At 40.5% G+C, this 19,072-nt stretch overlaps 1 protein-coding gene across 3 annotated transcripts in view; it reads left to right on the top strand.

Moving 5' to 3' along the window:
- The first annotated feature begins 1,168 nt into the window (after positions 1-1,168).
- The window catches only part of hbs1l (HBS1-like translational GTPase), a 172,626-nt gene continuing 154,722 nt past the window's right edge, over positions 1,169-19,072 (top strand). For 2 of the 3 annotated variants that reach the window (XM_060849819.1, XM_060849828.1), the window contains exons 1-2: positions 1,169-1,327; positions 14,372-14,437. In XM_060849819.1, coding sequence (XP_060705802.1) covers positions 1,285-1,327; positions 14,372-14,437 — 109 coding nt within the window. In that variant the 5' untranslated portion in view covers positions 1,169-1,284. The remainder of the gene's footprint in view (positions 1,328-14,371; positions 14,438-19,072) is intronic. The other variant, XM_060849810.1, reaches the window with a different exon arrangement.

Genomic DNA, 19,072 nt, shown 5'->3' with positions numbered 1-19,072 from the left:
CATAAGCCCTTCATCAGGAATAAGAGAGAGAGAGCCAAGCCGGCTGAGATAAAAGGTAGGGAGGAGGGACTAGGGGGAGGGGCGATGGAGGTGGGATAGGTGGAAGGAGGTCAAGGTGAGGGTGATAGGCCGGAGTGGGGTGGGGGCGGAGAGGTCAGGAAGAGGATTGCAGGTTAGGAGGGCGGTGCTGAGTTGAGGGAACCGACTGAGACAAGGTGGGGGGAGGGGAAATGAGGAAGCTGGAGAAATCTGAATTCATGAAGTCCATATTATCAACTAGAATATTGATAGAATTGCGGAAGCAGATTAGAACATAGGAGGGTACTGTATAAATACTTCAACGAGTGAGACAAGCAGGGCTTTATGGAAGAAGATGCTGGAGACATTTCAGGATGAAATGAAGAAATATCCAGCACAGCCTCTCGGGCTGAATGGTCGCTCCCAATGTGTTGTATCATTCTGTTCCGAATCACTGATTCTTTGAAAAGCTGCAAGAAGTACATGTGACACACACTCATGCACCCAACAATGTCTCAGTTTACAAAATCAGAAGTTGCTGGAAAAGGCTAGCAAGTCTGGCAGCATCAATTCTGAGGAAGGGTCACTGGACCCGAAATGTTGACTTTGTATTTGTCTTCAGAGGTGCTGAGCTTTTCCAGCAACTTCTGTTTTTGTTTCTGATTTACAGCATCCGCGATTCTTTCGATTTTTCATGTCTCAGTTCAGTTCGGTGCGCTGAACGCCAAATTTACAGGCGCTATCAGTCAACAACTGTGGCAGCGGTGCCTCTGGAGCAGGGGGCAAGTGTTCAAGTCCAGCCTGCTCCCTGCGGATGTGTAATTGGGGAAAACATGTATCAGATCTTCATATCTTCATTCCATACTAGAAAAGAAACGATGAAGAACGCATTGAAAAGATTATAAATACCATTGCAACCCACCCAACCCCCTCGAAGCGCAGCAAATGAGCTATTCATGCCACGTTGCACACACACACACAGACAAGGCCATCCACAGTGTTGCGTTGGTGTCAGGGTGGCCCTGGCAGCTGTCACTCAACACCCCGGGAGAGGCAGCGGAGCTCGCGCACTCCAACATTCCATTCCAAAGCACGCGTGCGCGAAGGGAGACAGCGCAATGATTCGGGAGGTGTGGGTGTGTGGGGGAGGGGAGCTGTCAGTGCGCGTGCGCGGCCTGGGGATGTGGTGACGGCGCTGGCCTGAAAAAAAACTTTGTCACGTCGAGTAAGGCGAAAACAACACGGCGCGGATGAGCCGTGAGCAGCATGGCCAGGCATAGAAATGTCCGCGGACTAAAGTATGACGAAGGTACTGAGCACCAGCCGCATCGGGCGCTGATTTGTTCTCAGGTTATGCCGCTGCCCCGGAGCCGGCAGAGTGCGGTGGCCGCTCGGGCCTGTAATCCCGCTCCACTCTGCAGTAAGGGGGCAAGCTCAGCTCTGGGCCTCTCACCCACTCACTCACTCACTCCTGCTTTAACCCAAGAACGAAACCTGGTCGTGGTGCAGACCGCTAGAATCATAATAATTAGTTATTATTAGTGCTTGACAATTAATCATTCGACCCGCTGTTGATTTTGTGCAAATCCAGTGAAGTAGCTGCTGCATACACATTCCCCAGATGATGTTGGGATGAACGTTTTTATTTAAACTGAAATAGTGACAACCTAAGTACAGTTTAGCTTTTGAGGATATGGTTTAAATTGCTTACTACTTAATTACATTCTTATGAGGTATTAGCCCGAATAAAATATTTGACAGACTTTCAACACAGTACAGCCTTGTTTATAAGGCTTACTTCAACAAAATAGAAAGTTGCAGTTAGCTTTGTGAATCTACACTTCACGAAGTGTTGTCAACAACAGTACCACAGAGTGGATAACGAATTTTTCAATTTTTTGTTCTTGGTTTTTCTTTTAATTAGAAATACTTCAACATGGTGTTTCAAATATGCCATATTTGAAACCTAGAAGATTTTACAGCTTTCCAGTCACAACTAACTGTACTCAAGTTATGTAGACTACATTTACTTATGTGCATGATTTCAAATAAAGCTTAATTTAGACAACGTTGAGCAGAGATAAGCCACTTTTAAATTTAGTAATACAAGACAGAAAATTTTCATGTTTCCACCAAGCTTATTTCATGTATGGGGCTAATGTACTGCATGAAATATCTAACCAGCAGTAAGATTTATGTTATGGTATGCCCTTAGATCATCACAATTGTTGTAACACTGCTTGATGAAGCAAAGATCAAAAGTACTAATTTTTTGAAACAAATCTGTTTATGGGATATGGATGTCACTGACTAGTCCCTAATTGCCAGGGAAAAGGTCGTGGTGAGCTGCCTTCTTGAACTGCTGTAATCCTTTGTGAGTTGGGACATCCATAGTGTTGTCAGAAGTGGAGTTCCAGAATTTTGATTTGGTGGCAGTGAAAGAATGGCAATAAAGTTCTAAATTGGGATGAAGTGTGGCTTGGAGGGAATGTGCGGATTGTATGTTTCCTTTGTTTCATCTACCATTTTTAGTAGAAGCTGCAGGTTTGTAATGTGCTGTGAAATGAGTCGTGAGTTATTTCATTGCATTTTGTAGGTGGTACACTGCTGACATTAGTTTTTTTTACAGAATCCCAACAGTGTGGAAGCAGGCCATTTGGTCCATTGAGTCCATACCACCCTTCAGAAGAGACTTCCAATCAGACTCAGGCCCCCCCCCCCCCATACCACCACCCTGCCCTATATCTGTAATCCTGCATTTCTCTTTGGCTAATCCACCTAGTTTGCACATCTCTGGATACTATTTAACATGGGCAATCCACCAAACCAGCACCTCTTTGGACTGTGGGAAGAAGCTGGTGGAAACCCACACAGACATGGGGAGAATGTCCACTCGCCCAAGATTGGAATCAATCCTGGATCCCCAGCGCTGTGATGCAGCAGTGCTGCCTGTGCTTTGATGGTGAATGCAATGTGAATTAAATAGGTTGCTTTGACATGGATGCAGTTGATCGTCTTGATTGTTGTTAGTGCTGGACCAATCCAGGCAAATGGGGAGTATTCCCTCATGCTTGTAGACGTAGATGACTTTGTACCTAGTTATGTAGACAAGTACTGGGGACAGAGGAGGGGAATTACGCTGCTTAATTCAAAGGCACCACCTTGCTCTATGGATTAGATTCCCGACATTTACCCATAACTAATGCACCTAACACTATTGTAACCATATTATTTATTTGGCTAGTCCAGTTCAGTTTTTATTCCGTGCTAACCCCACAATATTGATAGTGAGAAATTCACTGATGGCAATTACTATGAATCTCGAGCGGTGATGGTTAAGTTCTCTCATTGGTGATAGTTATTCCTGATGAAGGGCTTATGCTCGAAACGTCGAATTCCCTATTCCTGAGATGCTGCCTGGCCTGCTGTGCTTTGACCAGCAACACATTTTCAGCTGTGATCTCCAGCATCTGCAGACCTCATTTTTCACTCGAAGGTGATAGTTATTGCCCAACACTTGTGCAGTGCGAATATTACTTTCTAAACAACAAGTACTCCTTTAGTTATTCATTGCATGGAATGATTTCTTCACAAACAAGCCAAAGTGGACAAGCTATAATATATAATTTTACTGCTGGATTGCTTTCATAGGTCAGTTAAATAAGTAAAAATTAAACGTTTTGATCTGTTTCACTTTGACCTTTGAAAGGGTTTGATGCTTGGTGATGAGTCATGGTTGTACGTGGAACCAAGAAACTTTCAGTGGTGGTGGCAGAAGAATTAGAATATTGCAGGACAGCAACTGCTTTTAGGTAGACAATCCTTCAGGAGAAGAATTGTGTCTTCTGTTTTCTCTAAACATGTACTTAAGGTAACAGGAAACAGGTTCTTCAATTATGTTATGACTGTTGCCATTTGCCTGACTTTTCCCCATATTGTTGCCTTAGTTTCTATTAAGCTAATTGCCCTTTTAAGTTCCTGATGTAAGGAGGATGTGCAAGCTATTCAGTGCTTTGAACCTGGTCCACTATTCAGTAAGATCAGTTGCAGGATTTTGATCAAGTGACAGCAAACAGTTACGGTATATACTTCCACCTTTAGCATGGTGAGAGAGTTTGAGGGGACACGTTGATGGTGATCACATGTGCTGTTTGCCCTTTTCCTTCTAGCTATTAGAGGCAAGAGGTTTGGAAGAATCTTCAAGTTGCAGTCTTATTGTAGATCATATGTGCTGCAGCCATGATCCACTGATGTTAGTGTGTCATTTAGGTATACTGATTTGTGCAAGGTAGTATTGAAACTTTTGTATTGTCATAATTATACTTATTCAGGCAAACAGGTAGTGGGTTTCATTGCAGCTTTGATTCGTCTTGCACATGATGGAAAAGCTTTGAAGAGTGCAGCAGAATCTCAGCCTTTGACCTGCTTGTGTGTTTGTTTGGTTCATTGATGGATGATGTTGGTGGGGAATTTAACAAAGGTAATACCTTTTATTGTCCAGGTGAAATGGCTAGGTTTTTTCTTCTTGGAGGTAGTTATTGCCTGGCACTTGTGTGGCATCAATGTTAATTCCTATTTATCTGCTCAGTCCAGAACATCATCCAGATCTGTCTGTATGTAGACTAGTGCTGTTTGGTTATCTGAGGAGTCAAAAATGGAACTGTGCACTCTGTAATCATCACTCCTTCTGGTCTTATGGAGGGAAGATCATGTAGTTGAATGTGATTAGATCTCTAACCTGATGTTTCGTCGGTATATCTTTGAATATCTGTCTTCATTGTAGAAGACTTAGAAAACTTCAGAAGAAAGTGAGGGAAAGCATACTGAGAAAATGACCAAACTTGAAGACTGATAAGGCTTGCCTCCATTCTAGCGCCATAAAAAGAGTTGCTACAAAGATGTTGGAAATCCATCAAAATTCTTCAGATTCTGGAAGGATCCCAAAAGAGTGCAAAGCAACAAATTTAATAACTTTACTTTATTTAAGAAAGGATGGAGAGAGAAAACAGGAAACAAGAGGCCAATTGCGTGACAGCTATCACAGGACAATTGCTGAGATCTATTGTTAAGGAGTTGCAGCAGGAGACCTGGAAAATTATAATGGAATCAATGACAACTTGATTTTGTGAACGGGAAATTATGTTCAACTAATTTATTTGATTTGAGGAATTAAAAAGCAACAAAGATAATTCAGAATTTTTAGCTGTAGTGTATTTGAATTTTCAAATGGCATTAAATAAGGTGCTGTCTCAAAGTTTGCCACACGAAATAACACCTGTTGGGGTAAGTGTAATGAGAAAGCTTGTAGCCTTACATGTGACACATCTGTTGCAGGATATGCAGGAAAGCACTTGACCTTTGTTGGGGCATTTGTTCAGAAGAATTAAGGATATCTGTTCTTTGTGTCAATGGATCGGTATAAATAAGTTGATAATATCTCTTCACTTGTGGAATGTGTGGCAGTACTTCCTTTTGACCTTGAGGGCTGGAAGCTACAATTATTTTACATTTCGATGTTGGATAACTAAATTTCTGGTTTGTATTGAAGACGCTTAACAGAACTCATACTCGATAGGAAAATAACTTGTAATTTAATAAGCTGAGTGAAATATGCATGTAATAGAACAATCCTGATACATTTTTATGTATACCACACTGAGCAGATATGAATTTATGAAGCTCAGCTCCCTAATCTTGACTGTTCTGGAATGTGAATGTCTCATTACCCTTACAAGCTAGGAAAACCCAAAGGCTGAAATTGAGATACTAAGAAAGTTGGAAGATGTTCATTCGTGAGAGAGAGGGGGAGACAGGATGGAAGCTGGTGGAAAGATTAACTCTTTGTGGTCTGATTTGAGTGTACACTTGCTTGTCGTGGATTGAATATTTGTATGTTGTTCCTTGGAGCTTGAGATCTGGGTATGTTATGAATTTAATTTGCATTTTGGGAATCTTAGATGGTTTTTAAAAAAGCCATGTTGTAGGACAATGGTACTGGGCATGTTAGCTGAGCGAGGTTACCTCATGACCTTTTCCCACATAGTTTAGACTAGTCTCTTGTTGTGATGTACTGTTGATAGGGAAGCTAATGCAAGGTTTGTAGCTCAGGTTGAGGTTTAGGGTGTAGGTTTGCTCGCTGATCTAACCAAAGCAATTGGTCATTTGACCTGGCTCGATCAAGGTTTCCCACTTTGTGCATATTTCTTAATCGTCACGCGTACTCAGACCTGTCATTTAGTTTCTTTTCCTATACAAACTTGTGCCATTTTATTGCTGCTAATCTGATTAAGGACATGTGGTGTTTTTGTAATCTCAATACCAATTTCTGTATAAAGACAGTTTGTTTGCAGCAATAAGGGGAGTAGCCTGAGAGAGTTCTTGGGGTAAGAGCAGGCACTACTACTGTGATAATGGTTTTAAAACCTTTCCTCAAGCCTGGCTTGTAGGTATCTATGTTATTGTGTAACATTGATGCCATTGGTAAATAAAGGTAATAATTTAACTAAATTGTCTGTAAGACTTTTATATTCCAGAAGAGTACGATCTCCGAGGCGAAACAAGAGAGGCTTATCAGTCGAGTCCATTTGGGATTCCATAAGCTGTCTCAAATAGGTACTTTAACAGTAAGAGCCTGGTTGAAGGATTGGTTAGCTAGCACAACAGAGAAGAAAATGGTGCGTCCTGGTGTAATGTGTTTCGTCAACACGCATAGGCAAAAAGTGATTGAAGAATTGTGGCTGCTAAATGGACAATGTTGAACTTTCTGCTGAACGGGTATAGCGATCTTCTACAGAATGATTTTCAGTAGCGTGTACGTATTGCTTCATAGGGATCTTGTATAGACATGGTTTTCCACCTGAAGAAATAATGACCAAAAAGGTATGTCATCTGAACAGATTGATAATGAAGTTATTAATATTTTTTAACATACTGCTTTTTGTACTGTTTCCAAATTTCATTGATATTTGTTTATTGTATCATTGTAAGGGCGATTGGATTCTTCATTTCATTATGATTGTGAATAGGTTGAACCCTAAAGTGCACTAACATTTGTGTGCAAAATTAGCATTTTAAAAAATGTTTCTGCATTTTATAGACGTTAATCAGAAGAAGTGCTCTACCAGAAAGAAGTTGTAGTTTAACTTTGATGCAGTTATGCATTGTCTGGTTGTGATGTAATTGCCTTACTGAACGAATAGTATCTGAATTATTTAAGAAAAGAAATCTGAAGGATCTCTTCCACTGGAAGTAATTCTGTTAGATTTGCTCTAATGACGTCAAGAATTTTAATACGCTTTGAAGAATTATTGATGCGGTGACATGGAATTTCATTCACAAAAGTCTCTCCTGTATGCTGCCTCTCTAATCCTAGAAGACAGGACAGAACCTTCTTGGGGAAAGACAGAAGTCTCAGTTTATGTTGGGGTCAACAATGTAGGGACAAAGAGAATTAATGTCCTGTTGTTGGAGAGAAAGTTAGAACCAGGACCTCAAAGGTAGTGGTATATCAGTTATTCTCAGTGAAAGTAGAAATTGGATATTGCAGGATAATGCTTGATTAAAAAGATGATGTTAGCAAGACTTTCAAATGATGGAGTAAGTATTGGAGAATGAAATAGGTCAAGTGGAGAATATCACATTGGGGGCCAATATGGGAATAATGATTATAGTGTTATAATGGAGAAGGATAAGGTGCAATCTAGAATAAAAGTAGTTAACTGGAAGTGGGCTGATTTAGGTGGTTTGAGGAGGAATTTGGCCAGTGTAACTTGGAGTAAATGACTGGCAGACAGAAAAGGAGGTAAGGTGGCCTTTCAAGAGGTTCAGATGCATTCCACAATTCGAGAGTAAGATTAAACAAAGAGCTCCATTATGTTTCATATCTCTTTGAAACATGATCAAACTCCATAATACCCAGCTTTGCTCTATGTCTCTTAATAACTTTGACTAATACTTTATCAGTCTCAGTTTTAAAATCAATAATTGATATAGCATCATTTCCCATTTGCAAAAGCGAGTTTCAAACTTCTACGACTCTCGTCCCATTAAGAAGTGTTTGCCAATTTTACCCCTGAAAAATTTGGCTCAAATTGACTGAGACCCTGGTGTTACAAATGTGAAGTTTATAAAATGATGATTTGAGACTGTCTCTTACAATTTAAAGTAACGATGGGACGGAGTTCATTTGTCTTGCTGGATTTTGAATGACAGCAAACCTGTGTAGTTTGGTAACTATGGGGATGAGGTGTTCAAGTCAAGACAAAACACATGCTCGAGCATGTAGATAATGGGAAGAGCATCTGTGCTGATTGGGTATACAGTTGCTCTCTAGGTTTCTCTCCAAGATGATGGGAATTTTTATAACTTGAAGTTATCTATTTTATTCCAGGATAAAACAGAATTGGAAATCTTGAATTGGTGTTAATTAGCAATTTCTGCTTTGATACAAGGCGCATGTGATTCATGTTGTTTTCAAGATGAACTTAAAAATGGAAGATTCTATAGAAAGCCATTGTAGTATTGAGATTCCGGCATTTCTAACAGGTCCCTGAATATTTTGATATGAAGTTAGTCTTCTAGAATTTGAGGGAGAGTGTAAAAGGATGGAAGTAGCAGTAGTCATTCCTTCCTATTCATATACCCATCCAAATGCCTCTTAAATGTTGCAATTGTACCAGCCTCCACCACCTCCTCTGGCAGATCATTCCATACACGTACCACCTTCTGCGTGAAAAAGTTGTCCCGTAGGTCTCTTTATATCTTTCCCCTCTCACCCTAAACCTATGCCCTCTAGTTCTGGACTCTCCCACCCCAGGGAAAATACTTTGTCTATTTATCCTATCCATGCCCCTCATGATTTTGTAAACCTCTATAAGGTCACGCCTCAGTCTGCGACGCTCCAGGGAAAATAGCCCCAGCCTGTTCAGCCTCTCCCTGTAGCTCAGCTCCTCCAACCCTGGCAACATCCTTGTAAATATTTTCTGAACCCTTTCAAGTTTCACAACATCTTTTGGATAGGAAGGAGACCAGAATTGCAGGCAATGTTCCAACAATGGCCTAACCAATATCCTGTACAGCTGCAACATGACCTCCCAACTCCTGTACTCAATACTCTGACGAATAGAGGAAAGCATACCAAACACCACCTTCACTATCCTATTTACCTGCGACTCCACTTTCAAGGAGCTATGAACCTGCACTCCAAGGTCTTTTTTTCAGCAACACTTCCTAGGATCTTACCATTAAGTATATAAGTCCTGCTAAGATTTGCTTTTCCCTGCCTAACTAATGGTGACAGAGCTGCTTGCAGTACTCCAGCTGTGTCTTAAGTAAAGTTTTGTTTCGCTGAAATTTGACTTTGTGTTGAATTCAATCCAATCAGTTTATGTGAACTATTAGTGTTTCTAAAAACTCATTTCAAAATTATGACCATCTGGACTGACTGTTCCCATTTTATACACTGTGTATAAGCTGATCCCTGTTTTTGGAGGGATTTTGGATGGTTCAAAGGTTGATTTATACGCTGTGATCTTTTGTACATACTGTACAATATCTGGCATGCTGACATTTCCTTTACTGTAAATACTGACAGAACTTTAGGAGGCAAAACCAAACCCGCAAATCTGAGGTTGATGGATTGGAAGAGTAGGATAAAGCAGAAAAGTCATGTATAACAGATGTCAGCTTGATAATACATGGGAGAATTGGGTTGAATATAAAAAGCACAGAGAAGTGAGAGAGGAAATGAGAGGCAAATACATCGTACAAAACTAGATTGACAGCTACATTGAAAGAAAAACCAAAGATGATCTATGCAATCACGAACAATAAAAGTACTCTCCGAGAAGTAGCGTGGCGATTAGGCACCATAATGGAGACCTCTTGGTGCATGATGAGACATGGACGATGTGCTTAATGAGTACTTTACATCAATGTTTCCCAAGCAATATGATTTTGATAAAGCGATGGAAATGGAGGTTGTCAGGACAGTGCTTAAGTTTATAAATATATAAAGAAGAAGTACCAGAATGTCCTGAATACTAAAATTGGATTAGTCACCTGGTGCAGATGGGATGCATCCCAGATTGCCGAGGAATACTGAGAAGTTGCAGAGGAACTAGACAATATCTTCAGTTTATCTGCAGTTACAGGGATGGTGCCAAAGCAGTTCTTATATCCTTTTTCAAAATTGGAGAAGGCCAAACCTAGTAATGATCATAAGACATAGGAGCAGAAGTATGCCATTTAACACATTGAGCCTGCTCCACCATTCACTGAGCTCATGGTTGATCCAATAATCCTATCTTATCCCTATAATCCTTGATTCTCTTACTGACTAAAACTGTATCTTAGCCTTGAATGACCCAGCCTCAACAGGCCTCTGTGTTAAATAATTTCACAGCTTTAGTATCGACCCTCTGAGAGAAAAATTCATAGTCATACAGCATGGAAACAGACCCTTCAGTCCAACTAGTCCAGACCCACCATGTTCCCAAACTCAGCTTGTCCCATTTGCCTGCATTTGGCTCATATTCCTCCAAACCATTCCTATTTATGTACTTATTCAAGTATCTTTGAAATGTTGTAACTGTACCTACATCCACTACTATTTCTTACAGTTCATTACCACACATGTATTACAAACTGTGTGAAAAAGGTTGCCTGTCATGTCTTTTTTAGAACTTTCTCCTCTCGCCTTAAAAATGACCCCTACTTTTGAACTCCCCCACCCTAGGGCAAATACCCTTGCTCTTTACCTTATCTATGCCCCTCATGATTTTAAATAGCCAATAATGTAAGAGGTTACCTCTAAACTTCCTATGCTCCAGTGGAAAAATTCCAGCCTATTCAGCTAATTTTTATAATTCAAACCCTCCATTTCCAGCACCATCCTGGTAAATATTTTCTGAAACTTCTCAAATCACAAATATCCTTCCTCAAGTCGGGCGACCAGAACTGCACACAGTACTCCAGAAGAGCCCTCGTCAATGTCCTGTGTAACCTCAACAAGATGTCCCAACTCTTATACTCAAAAGTCTGAGCAATGAAGGAAATTCCTCCTTATCTCTGTTCTAATGAGCCACTCCTTACTCTGAGATTATGACCTCTTGTCTAAGACTCAAGGTTTCGAGCTTCCCCAAAAGGGTCATTGCTTCTCTCTCATCTACCCTGTCAAGTCCTCAATTTTGTAACTTTCATTCTGCTAAGTGCCAGTGAGTACAGGCCCAACCTCTTCAACCTCTCCTTGTAAGACAATCTCCTCATATCTGGAATCAATTTAATAAATCTTCTCTGGGCTGTCTGTAATGTCAGTACATCTTTCCTTGATAAGGAGACCAAAACTCTTCACAGTATTTCAGTCTGACTAATGCCTTGTATAGTTTTAGCAAGACTTCCCTATTCTATATTCCAATTCCTTTTGAAATAAGGATTAACATTCTGTATGCCTTTCCTATTACATTGCTGAACTTGTATGCTAGCTCTTTGTGAATTATACATGAGGACCCCCTCCGAATCTTTATGTGCTTTTGCTTTCTGCAGTTTTTCTCAATCGATCTCTGGAATAAACACATGGCATATTGACTCAGTTGAGAGTGTTGGCAAGTGAGTCCCAGCTGACAGCTGAATTTCAGTTTCTGATCTCTTTATAGAGAGTAAGTTGTTGCTCAAAAAGCCATAAAAAGTCTGTGGGCAGTTGTAATTATAATGGATGTCGAGGGTAAGTTTGTTTCATTGACTATACACGAGGTAAATGAAACGCACACTGGGTCACAGCTTTGCCTAACACCTACGATTTATCAGTAAAAATGGACCTGAGCTTCCATGCTGATGTTTCTGTTTTGGGCCTGTGGCAGTGCTTAAGCGAGGCTGAAGGAGCCCTAACCTTATCCTCTTTCTCTGCCTGGGTACCTAACAACCTTTAGCACTAAACATTGAGTTTAACTTCAGAATGCAAAACCCCTCCTCTCCCGTTTATTATCCTCTCCTCACACCCCTAGGTCCTGTTTTGTAAAGGTTGCTCCCAACACAGCCAAACTATTTACAACCTTTACTCTTCTTGTTCGCACCACACCCAGAATTTATCTCTCTCTCTCAATTTACCATCAACTATCTTTGTGTACCTGTCCCTTCTTTCTCTCAGCACTGTCTCCTCTATTCACTGCCCCACCCCACTCCCATCCCCACCATTCAGCCCCCAACCCCATCATCAGCATGATTTATACTTCTGACAAAGGGTCATTGGATTTGAAACATTAACTCTTGTTTTTCTCTCTGCGGATGCTGCCAGCCTGCTGAGTTTCTCCATTACTTTCTGTTTCTGTTGCAAAATCCAGGTGGCTGTGTTATGGATCAGTGCAAGTGCACACCTGTAGCTCCTGATTCACACTCAGTTCAGTCGAGTGTGCGGTGCTGGAAAAGCACAGTAGGTCAGACAACATTTGTAGAGCAGGAGAATTGACATTTCAGGTAAAAGCCCTTCATCAAGAATGAGACTAGTGGGCCGAGGGGCTGAGAGATAAATGGGGGATGCTGGGACGTGGTGAAGGTACCTGAGAATGCAATAAGTAGGAGAAGGTGATATAGAAGACCCCACCACTCGGGATATATTTCCCTTCCAACCCAGATCAGCTTTCCAGAGAGACCATTCCCTCCACAACTCCCTTGTCAGATCCACACCTGCCTAGCACTCACTCCACTCCCAGCACCTACCCTTGTCACCACAGGAAGTGCAAAACCTGGGCCCACCCCACCTACTTCCAAGGCCCCTAAGGATCCTTGCACTTCCAACAGAGATTTACCTGTACCTCCACAAATGTCATCTACTGTAACCATTGCACGCGATGGGGTCTCCTCTACATTGGGGAGACAGGACGCCGACTTGCAGATTGGTTCAGAGAACTTCTCTGGAAGACCTGCAGCACCACCCCACAGCCCCGTGGCTGAACAATTCAACTCTCCCTCCCACTCTGGCAAGGACATGCAGGTCCTGGGCCACCTCCGTTGCCAAACCCTAACCACCTGACATCTTCTGTCTTACGGATTTGCAACCCCAAGGGATCAATATGGACTTCTCCAGTTTCCTCATTTCACCATCTTATCCCAGTCCCAAGCCTCCAACTTGGCACCGTCCTCTTGACCTGTCCATTGTCTTTCCCATTTACCCTCTCCAACCTCCTCTCCGACTTATTACCTTCTCCCTCACCTTCATCTACCTATTGCATTCTCAGCTACCTTCTCCCCAGCCCCCTCTCCCATTTATCTCTCAGCACCTGCTCCCCCCATTCCTCATGGAGGGCTTATGCCCAAAACATTGATTGTCCTGCTCTTGCGATGCTGCCTGACCTGCTGTGCTTTTCCAACACCACACTCTGGACTCTGATCTTCAGCATCTGCAGTCCTCACTTTGTCGTCATGCTCAGTTGATGCTGAGTTGGCAGATCTGTAGTGGGGCAATAGTACCTCACTGTCACTGGGCTTGGTTAAAAACTTATTTCAAGAGATATGCTCTTGGTCCCCATCCTTTGCGTTTAAGAACACTTTTGCAGATGGACCGTAACCATAAAATCAATCTTCAGTGGGACTTTTTGACTGCTATTCTAACTTCATTGGTAGGTGAGGCACTTGAGAACTTATTGCATTGAAACTGTATATACAATGTCTTCATACAGAAGGAATGAATGTTGACACACAGAATTCTGCATTGATATTGTTGATACAGGTTATCGTGTCAGATCAACTAGCTATTTGATCTCACTTCAGTTTCAGAATTAAATTTTCAGACCAGCTTAGGTGATCTCACTTCAGTTTTGGAATTAAATTGGTGAAAGTTCTGCCAAGGTTGTTGAGAGGTATTTATCAATTATTTCACTTATTCCAACCCAACCAGTTTTTAAGTGCGCCTTAATTTTCATTTGTAGATATCAAATAACGAAGTTTACTTAACACATTTGTCGGCATGCTTTGATGCTGCTTCTCCCAACAGCAGTATTTTTTTCCCAGTTTAAGATTTTCCCAATTTTATTTCAGTAGGACATTTTATTTGTAATGGGAAATGGATGAGGATGCAAAGGGCACATTTATTGCTCATTACTAACTATCTTGAGAAGATGCTGAGGGCAAGGCTGTTCTGTTATTGTTTTATTTAGATTTAACCTTCATTCAGTTTTTAAAATTAAAACTACAAATAGGAATCTCTGGAGAGTAGAAGTGGATATGAACAGACGATTTGTTATTATGTCAGAATTCAGGAAATCAGTAGTTGCTTCAATTTTTCCAGGTGGTCTATTCATTATAGTACTGGTGCAGATCATTTTAAATTTTCTAAAAGTTGCTCAATCGTGTTTATTTTTAGACTTTGAAGATGATGATGTCTATGGCCAGTCTGTAGAGGATGACTACTGCATTTCTCCAGCAACAGGTTTGTTAATGTTCTTTTATTTCTTTGCAATTTCTAAAAAAAACTAAGCCTTATGAGTAACCTTTTAATTAAAGTTCAAGGAAGGTGACGTTGTTCATCACTGACTTTATTTTGTATCAAAATTCTTATTTTTGCAAGTTACTTTGGTTCTGATGCACAGATTTTCAGTGGAATTTTTGGAAGCATTTCTAAAGGGAGGTGATGGCATAGTGGTAATGTCACTAGAGTATTAATCCATAATCTGAGGCTAATGTACTGACCACGGCGGAGACTGAAATTTGAATTCAATTTAAAAAAACTATATTAAAAAGCTAGCCTCATGGCAGCCATGAAACCACTGACGATTGACATAAAAATCTATCTGGTTCACTAATTAAAGTCCTTTAGGGGAAGAAATTTAGCATCCTTACCTGATCTGACCTGTATATGACTGCAGATCTGTGGCAATGTGATTGACTTTTAACTGTCTTCAGGGCAATAAATGCTGTAAAGCGTGGTCAGTGACTTACACATCCTTTGAATTAAGTAGCTATGTGTGTGCAATGAATGGACTGCAATAAAAGTAATAACAAAAGTTGAATAGGCATTTTATTCCTTGTCGACTATTGTTTGTGGGAAGTGTTCCTTTATGTCCTCCAAGAACTCCTTTTCATCTTGTCACAGCACTATTGTATGAATGCAGAAATTCGGTTACATCCCTTAATTTGAACATTGGGTGGTCGCCATTTAATGCTCTTTGTTCAAAATTTTAGAAGCTGTTATTCTTCAAGCATATGAAGAGGTGGACGAAAGAGAGAGCAAATGGTCCAAAGAGCCTGTTCCAGTTATTATGTTCATCAGTCTTTGTGTTCCTTTCCACCAATAGTCATGCAATTTTCTGGAAGAAGAAAAATAAAAACTGCTAGACTTATCCAGAAGCAATATAAAATGGGGGAGCTCCTTCAGGAGATCATAATATCGTCAGGAAATCAGTGGGCATAATGCTGAATACCCACCAATGTTTGACGGTGATATTAGCCATAACCAAGATCAGTTATCTCTGAATATGACAAGATCTTGATCAGATGGGCCAAGGGGTTGAGGAGTGGCAGATGAAGTTTAATTTACATAAATGTGAGGTACGGCATTTTGGAAAGGCAAATCAGGGCTAGACTCTCACACTTAATGGTAAGGTCCTAGGGATTGTCGCCGAATAAAGAGACCTTCGCGCGCAGGCTCATAGTTCGTTGAAAGTGAAGTAGCAGGTTAACAGGATAGTGAAGAACGTATTTGGTATGCTTGACTTTATTGATCAGAACATTGAATAGAGGAGTTGGGAGGTCATGTTGTGATCATACAGGACATTGGTTAGGTCACTTTTGGAGTATTTTCATCTCCCTGCTATAAGAAGAATGTTGTGAAATCTGAAAGGGTTCAGGAAAGATTTGCAAGGATGTTGCCAGGGTTGGCGGATTTGAGCTATAGGGGGAGGCTGAATGGACTGGGGCTATTTTCTGTAAAGTGTAGAAGGCTGAGGGGTGACCTTATAAAAGTTAACAAAATCATGAGGGGCATATTTAGGATGAATAGACAAGATCTTTTCCTGGGATTGGGGAGTCCAAAACTAGCGGTATAGGTTTCAGGTGAGAGGGGAAAGATTTAAAAGAGACCTAAGGGGCAACCTTTTCAAAGATAGGGTGGTGTGTGTATGGAATGAGCTGCCAGAGGAAGTGGTGGATGCTGGTATAATTACAATGTTTAAAAGGCACCTGGATGGGTATATGAATAGGAAGGGTTTAGAGGGATAATGGCCAAATGCTGGCAAATGGGACTAGATTGCTTTGGATATCTGGTCAGCATGGACGAGTTGGGCTGCAGGGTCTGTTTCCATGCTGTACAACTCTTTGACTCTATATCCAGCTTGTTGAAACAAATCCACATTTATTACATTAGTTGTTGACTTAATGGCAGTAATTCTCTGCAAAAAGAGAAACATCTAACCAAGTTCTAAGCATGCACAATTCTGTGCGTAGTCCCTTAATTTTTCTCATCGATCTAGTTCATATTGTTGTTCAAAATAATCTGGTCCTGCAGCAGTTCAAGTTTTAAAGTCTGCAGTTTTCTGGTGTAAAAAGATGCTGCTGTCCCAACCTATTGTGATAAATGAGGGATTTAAAACTGTGATCCTTCTGGTGACTTTCTTTGTTCCAAATGTTGCTCGGTGAGCAATATAGAATATGAACACTGGACGGAGTATTTTAGATTAGATTAGATTACTACAGTGTGGAAACAGGCCCTTCGGCCCAACAAGTCCACACCGACCCGCCGAAGCGCAACCCACCCATACCCCTACATTTACTCCTTACCTAACACTATGGGCAATTTAGCATGGCCAATTCACCTGACCCGCACATCTTTGGACTGTGGGAGGAACCTGGAGGAAACCCACGCAGACACGGGGAGAACGTGCAAACTCCACACAGTCAGTCGCCTGAGTCGGGAATTGAACCCGGGTCTCAGGCGCTATGAGACAGCAGTGCTAACCACTGTGCCACCGTGCCCAGGCTTTTATTCTTTTTGTTTTATACTCAACTGTTCTCATAATCTTGGGTACTTTTTTTCATTAACTTCACCTTCAGAGTTATAGAGTCCACACCAATCATGTTCCCAAACTAAATTAGCCCCGTCTGTTTGCAATTGGCCCATATCCTTCAAACCTTTCATATCGTGTACTTATCTAAATGTCTTGTAAATGTTGTAACTGTACCCGAATCCATCAATTCCTCTGGCAGTTTATTCCATACATGAGTCACTCTGTAAAAAATAAAGTTTCCTGTCATGTCCTTTTTAAAACTTTCTCCTCTCACCTTAAAAATATGTCCCCTAGTTTTGAACTTATAAATAAGGAGTAGAGTTGGATACACAAACTCACCAAACCTAGGGAACAAAGTCAGTCCATCACAGAACTGAAAATGAAAGTCCATTTTCTCTCCATTTTAGGACCCAAGTTCTCAAAAATAATTATATATTATGATTTTTCGTCACATCAGCAAATTCTGTGAAAGCCAGAATTCAAGCTGCCAGTTTCACTTCATAGTCTGGCACTGTCATGAAGCCTAATCCTTTCCTCCCGCAAAAAGACATTTTCTTTGCTGAACTGATATTGTGGAGATAAAATGTAGGTCAGATGGTCGCTTTGGGAGGAATTGAGTAGTAATCTTGCAAATATCAGTACTGGTTGTTCCACTATAATGTGTGTTTCATCAATATGAATTCGCTATAGCATGATTGATGAATTGGGGACACTGTTTCTAAAGCACAAACTTTTAAAACATGTGTTAGCTGTAATGTGATTACATTGTCAACACTTGAAGCACTATTTCAAAAGTGCAAGTTTTCTATAATGTAGGGTTGCAAAAGTACGCAGCCATTGCTTTATAGAAGAACTAACTGTAATCCTTGTAATCCATTTAACCACCTGAATTGTTAAAGTTCTCAAATCAAAAATACAAAAATGTAGAAAAATAAGGTATAAGATATATTTATTAAAACAGAATCAGCTTTCAAGATTTTAGTCCACACACAGTCTTTTGCATGTCGTGGCGCTCCTTGCTAACTCAGTTAACAAATTAATGTCATTGATTATGCTTGGTAATAAAGGAAGGCAGTAGGCTCAATCTTTGATACCACAACTGGCTTCAATGAGCCGATTGTCCTGAAGTAAATCATTATCTAGATTATCCACTCCTAATTTCTATGGACCATTGCTGGAAATGTACGTTAGAATGGGCTCAACCATGATATTACCAATCTGCTGACACTGCTACTAGACTTACGCCTACCATAAAGTACCAACTTCTGCAAGTGAAGATTAGACAAACAGGAAATAAACAAAGCGTATTCTGTAAGCTCATTGCTAGTAAAATTGAACATACAGTTATGACAATTTGAAATATATTTTTCAAGCATAAATATACTGTTAGTGATTCCGTTTGCCCTACCAAACAGTCCAGGAGTCCAAATTGATCACCATACAATGTGCATTCAAGTGTGCAGTCTGGAAATGCTTGAGAGTTTTGACTGCAACCCTGGTAACCACATTTCAGGTTGTGTACCTTGAGAAATTTGTGTACTTTCCCACTTGATAAACTTAAGTTCTAGACCAGCAATGACATGCACAGACCAATAGATGTGCATGATGCTACTTTTATCTATGTGCAATTAAATCTGCTAGATCCCATTGCAGCATTTTATATAAAATATATTTTCTCTATTTGAATTATAGTCTATTTTTCATATTGATCATCTTAACAGTAACAGATTTTTTTTATCATTTGTAAAACTTGCAGACAGTTCTTTGAGAGCATTAAGATAAATTTGCTTATTAACTGCACTTTACATTGTTCTGTAGTTCTCAAAAAAAATTCTTAAAATCCAAGAATGCAATATAACTTAATCACATGGCAGATGATGAAATTAATGCAATTGTTAAAATTTGAAATTGAAAACTAGTCTTAAGAGGGGTGACCGTCAAACTCAAACACCAATTTCCTTCAGGGAAGGAAACCTCACGCTTACGTGGAACTGATCTACGTCGGACTGCAGGCCCAATGCATTCTGGCTGAAATGGCCAAACAGGCTGAATCAGTTCAAGGT

The sequence above is a fragment of the Hemiscyllium ocellatum genome, chromosome 3, assembly GCF_020745735.1.
Source record: "Hemiscyllium ocellatum isolate sHemOce1 chromosome 3, sHemOce1.pat.X.cur, whole genome shotgun sequence".
Taxonomy (NCBI): domain Eukaryota; kingdom Metazoa; phylum Chordata; class Chondrichthyes; order Orectolobiformes; family Hemiscylliidae; genus Hemiscyllium; species Hemiscyllium ocellatum.
The sequence above is the reverse complement of the archived record's forward strand: the minus strand, read 5'-3'. Positions and strand labels throughout refer to the sequence as shown.